Raw genomic sequence first — 4992 nt, 5'->3', positions numbered from 1 at the left:
TGCAATTTCAAAATCCAGAGGGACTAAAACCTTTGGCATGAAGAAAATCCTGATAAAAATACCTAGAGTTGAAAACACAAAAAGGAGCAAATGGACAAGATATCCACCATAATGAGGTTTAAATTGAAAAACTTTATTCATAAGGATTTCTGAAGTTTTTTAAGAGATCCGGAATGTCATATCCGAGCATGTCATCCACAGCCTGAATCATCTTTGGCTTCAGTTTCTCAAACTTATCGATGTTATACCCACCAAGAACTTCCCTAAAGTGCTCTACATCCGGGAAATCACCAGCTGACAGATGATACTCTTTTTGTACCTACGTTTTCCAAATTATATAACAACATTATTATTAACATATGTGATCATGTTTATGTGATGTGGATAAAATTGAGTCTGGACAATGACAGGAGAGATGAATGTGAAAATGGTGAAAACTACTGTGAAACGTGAGTGAAATATAAATAAATACAACCCTTGATTATTTTCACACTTCATCAACCGGATGTGTTTGATAAACTAACTCATGGTTTCATACCAAAGTGAACCATAACTTAAATTACAAGCAATCAACTAAAAGACTAATATTTCAGTAAAAATAAAGATGGCATCATGGGCATTAAAAAGCATCAGAAAATATAAAACCCAAGATAAATGGGTAGGCAAAAAAAAGAACTTTTAACCATTTGACTATTTCAGAAATTTAAAGAGTGAAGTAAAAGAAAAAACCTTTGCGAACTCGTCTTCAAGATTCTTCATGAGCTTTTGCTGAGCTTTAGATTTTCCCATCACAGCAGGCATCTCCTTTTTAAGCTGGCTGATTATATAAGCATGAATCTTCACAGCTCGAGCCCGCTTAACAAATTCATTTATCTGTAAACAAATATTGTTTCTATTCAGATTTCCATCAATACCTAAATAGAAACCTCGTAATAAAAACATACCTGGCGGTCACAAGCTTTCTTTGGTATATCTATCAAGTCAACAAGGAGGTCATCTTGTTCCTTTTCAAAAAGCTCTTTTCCCATAGAATCAACCGATTCTTCATTAATTGGTTTGTCATTAAATGATCTGTTTGACATAATTTTTCCAACTTAGCGAACAAAGAAATCAACAAATTACAACTCAACAATATCCTATTGATAAATCTTTTCAATAAACCTGGCCATTAACATAGATTAATAGATATGTTGGACTATTAACCAAAATATCTGATATGGCCTCTATGCTGTCAAAGAGGAGTATCTCATGGATCAAAACCAATATAATCTCCTCTTGGAAATAAGGAGCAGTGCTGGTTTCAGTAATATCTAATCAAATCAGCTTAAAAACCTATTGCTAGCATTGCATTCTATCTACTGCCATACTTTAAACTTAATTTTATTTAATCAACTGTAAATCTTCACTTCATGAGAGTATAGTTCAGTCGTTATCAAAAAAAGAAAGATCAATAATAACCAAAAGAAACAATAATAATCTTAAAAGTGTCTAGTGGAATATATAAGGTAAACAGGGAGTAGCCTGTTGAGTGAATACAAGGACCTATTACAACGAGTCTAACTGGTTTCAACTCAAGAAAGGCATTCTCAATGTGACATACAAGCAACTATACCACAAAACTAACCCTGCATACAAACATGAAATGCAAGGGATATCAAACAAGCAAAAGTATATTAATAAGAAAGAGACCATAAAATGGCAGAGCACATACCCAATGTAAACACGTGTTACTTCAGGTGTGTTGAGTACTTTTCCAAGTGACCACATCAATGCACCATAAACGCGCATCAACTTTCAAAAACCAAGGAAGTATGTTACATATAATGTTAGAGCATTGACTAACTAGTAATAATGACACAGACATAAGCTTGTGGTTCTCACTTGTTGGGTATCAACTTGGTCTGCCTTGTTAAGGACAACACGGACCTTATCATCTTGACCACGTAAAGACGATATCACACGCTTGAACTCGTCACTTATATCCAGTTTATGAGGGTCAAACAGAAGAAGAATAAGGTCACATTTTTCTGCAAACCACTTTATCACCCCAGTGAAGTCATAACTTCTTTGTGTACGTTGCTTCTCTCCAGATAAAACTCCGGGAGTGTCAACAAGTGTGATATGCTCCAGAAGCTGTACATAAGTTAGGCATATGTTAACTAAAGTGAAATAATACACTTGTATACAATGATGGACAGTCAATGAAACCCAAAACATGAGCTTACAGGATGTGGCATTTGAGAACATTCAAATTTTGATAGAAATGTGCCTCCAAAAGTAGAGAGGGTATTGAACGGCATATCTGCCTGTACAGCAATAGTGTTTCCTGGTACACTTCTCTCATCAGGCCCACCCTGCGAATAACGGGTCACAAATAAGTCATGCGAGCAAGGGACAAGAATAAACCGCATAAATAAAACTCCTAAATGATGGTTTGAGGACCCTTTATATGCTTTCTGGCTTTGTGTATATAAAGTATAGAAACTGAATTTACAGAGAGAATTGTGACTCAAAGGAAATTGCATTACATTCATTCTTAGAATAATGGCTATATATATAGGCATATAACCTACAACTGCCCAACAAAGTATACCCATGGTTTCCTAATTCACAGCCATACACATCACGTAGACACGAACTTGACCTCTATTCTATATGAACCAACCCTTATAAGACTATCTCCAATGCAATGCCCTTGCAGTACCTTTAGTTGTCCATGGATATCCTTTGCCATTAAAGCTTGGCCAAAACTAAAGATTTTTTTGGTGTATGTCCTTACTTAAGGGCATGCCCTAAGGCTATTGCCAATACCTTTTTTTGTTTGTATATAGATGTAAGGATGTATGTATGGTTGAAGGTAAAACTAAAGAATTTTAAGGATGCGTAAGAATTTTAAGAATTTGATGTGGCAGCTAAAGGCTTCCTTAGCATTGCAGATAGCCTATAACTTGCAAACAACCATACTTGACTAGTTGACTAAACAAAGACTCTGTGCTGGACAGATGCTAAAAATGGGAGACTGACTTGTAAAACTAAAAATGAAACTTAGTTTCACAACATAACATACTAGACTAATACTTGTGAAACGAACGAAAAGTGACCCATACTTTTGACCTAAAATCAACATTAACCCAACACTAAAGACTAGTAATGTCGTTATCACCATCACAACGATAAATCTGTCAGTTGTCGGTTCAGGTCCAATGTGAGCTCCTGTCCAATTAATGGGAAAAGGGAAACAGGTTATGGTATGTACGCAAAAAAGGTTGTAGATCTAAGTACTCTACATCAGTAATTGTAAGAGCATCAACTAACCTGGGTAGTTGCACTTCAAAAGATGCTTAATAAAGGTTGTCTTCCCAGTCGAATACTGACCAAGAAGCATCACCATAGGTTTCGCATCAAAATCACTATTTGTCTGCATACCATACATTAATGATGAGATTCATACTAGCATGGCAAAGCAACTAATGTCTTATACGGTAAATTAGTAATAGGCAGACAAAAGCTTTAAAAAAAAGGCAAAACTAGAATTCACGTTGGATAAAGAGAAAAGCAACAGCTTTATATTGGTCTCACCAATAAAGGAGATGCAAAATCATTGAAGCGATAAGCAACTTCCAACGGTTTTAGTTTATCATTATAGAGTCTTTTCAACCCATCAACGATAGATGTGACTTTACCAAGAGAGGCTTGAGAAGATGCCTGAAACAAGAGTAGAGTGTGAGTAAGGATAATGATGGATGCAGAATCTTCATGAGTTTGTATATGAAGTTGATGTAATGAGCAACCTTTTTAGGAAGCAGTGTTTTAGTAAGCAAGTTGTTTGATGGGACAACAGAAGGGTGGTGGTGGTTGTTGCTGTTGTTTGTTGAACAATCCTGAAGGAATGAAGAGAGGGATATTAATTAGTAGATCGAAAAAAGACAAATTTAATAATAATATTAATAATAATAATAATTAGTATGTATCGTATGATGGGAGAGTATGTACCTCCAAAAGTGAATCCAAACCATGAATAACCGGAGGTTTCAAAAGCTCGAAATCAAAAGGAACTAAATATCATCATCATCATCATCATCATCACCAGCATATGATTGAGGAAAATAACAAGGTCAGGTGAAACCAAATACATACAACAACGAAATACAATCCTGACAAAAACGGGATATGAAGGAGGTACGATGTAACCAGCCTTACATCTACTGAAAGGTAGAGAAACTACTTCCAGAAGGACCTCCGGCCTATGGCTTTACCCAATATTCTCGACGGCAAGGCAAAACCAAGCCGAATAGAAGAAACTGGGATCTCTAGAGAGAGGGCTCTCTCTAGAGAGAGAGAGAGAGAATTCAAGGGAACAATGGGGGAAATTGTAAATGGCAAGAAAGAAATAAAACAAGAGGAGAGGTGTTAACCATTATTAGCAGCAGCAAGTTTTGTTGTTAGTAGGTCTGAATTCAATTCATATCCTGCTTGTGCCAACGAGACCAGCTGCAAATTAATTAAAAAAAAAAAAGCAAACATATATATGTATATATTAGAGGGATGGACGGAGAAAGGGAGTTTTTAAATTTAAAAAAAAAAAAAAAAAAAAAAAAAAAAAAAAAAAAAAAAAAAAGACAGATGAGGACCTGCATAGCAGTGATGAATTGAGTTAAACCTAAAAAACCCTGACGTTTGGAATCTGCAATTGCCCAAACCTGCTTAAGCTGCCATTTTTCTAAATTCGATTTTGACAAAAACTTGGTTGCCTCCTCCCCTGTTACCCGACCATTGCCATCTACCAATTAAGAACACCATCGCCACAGTTATTTATTGATACATAATATTTACAGTAACTTTTATATATATATATATGTTATGAATGGAACAACAACAAGAATAAGAAAAAGGACCTGAATCGAGAAAGGTGAACCATTGTTGATAGATTTTTTTATCCTCCTTTGAACAGTACCTGCTTCCTCCTCCTATCATCATCATAACTTTACTCAC

General features: G+C 35.5%; 1 protein-coding gene across 1 annotated transcript; it reads right to left on the bottom strand.

The window, feature by feature from the left end:
- Positions 1-4992, bottom strand: LOC122584221 (EH domain-containing protein 1-like). The gene is made up of 14 exons (XM_043756439.1): positions 4896-4992; positions 4632-4780; positions 4416-4491; positions 3994-4055; positions 3792-3881; positions 3580-3705; positions 3316-3418; positions 3164-3213; positions 2226-2354; positions 1882-2133; positions 1712-1791; positions 945-1071; positions 730-873; positions 1-319 (listed from the first exon to the last, which is right to left on the bottom strand). The coding sequence occupies exons 1-14, from the start codon at positions 4978-4980 to the stop codon at positions 134-136; spliced, it is 1659 nt and encodes a 552-aa protein (XP_043612374.1). The 5' UTR covers positions 4981-4992; the 3' UTR covers positions 1-133.

This window comes from Erigeron canadensis, unplaced genomic scaffold (assembly GCF_010389155.1).
Source record: "Erigeron canadensis isolate Cc75 unplaced genomic scaffold, C_canadensis_v1 Conyza_canadensis_unscaffolded:125, whole genome shotgun sequence".
NCBI lineage: Eukaryota > Viridiplantae > Streptophyta > Magnoliopsida > Asterales > Asteraceae > Erigeron > Erigeron canadensis.
This window is presented reverse-complemented; position numbering and strand designations above follow the sequence as displayed.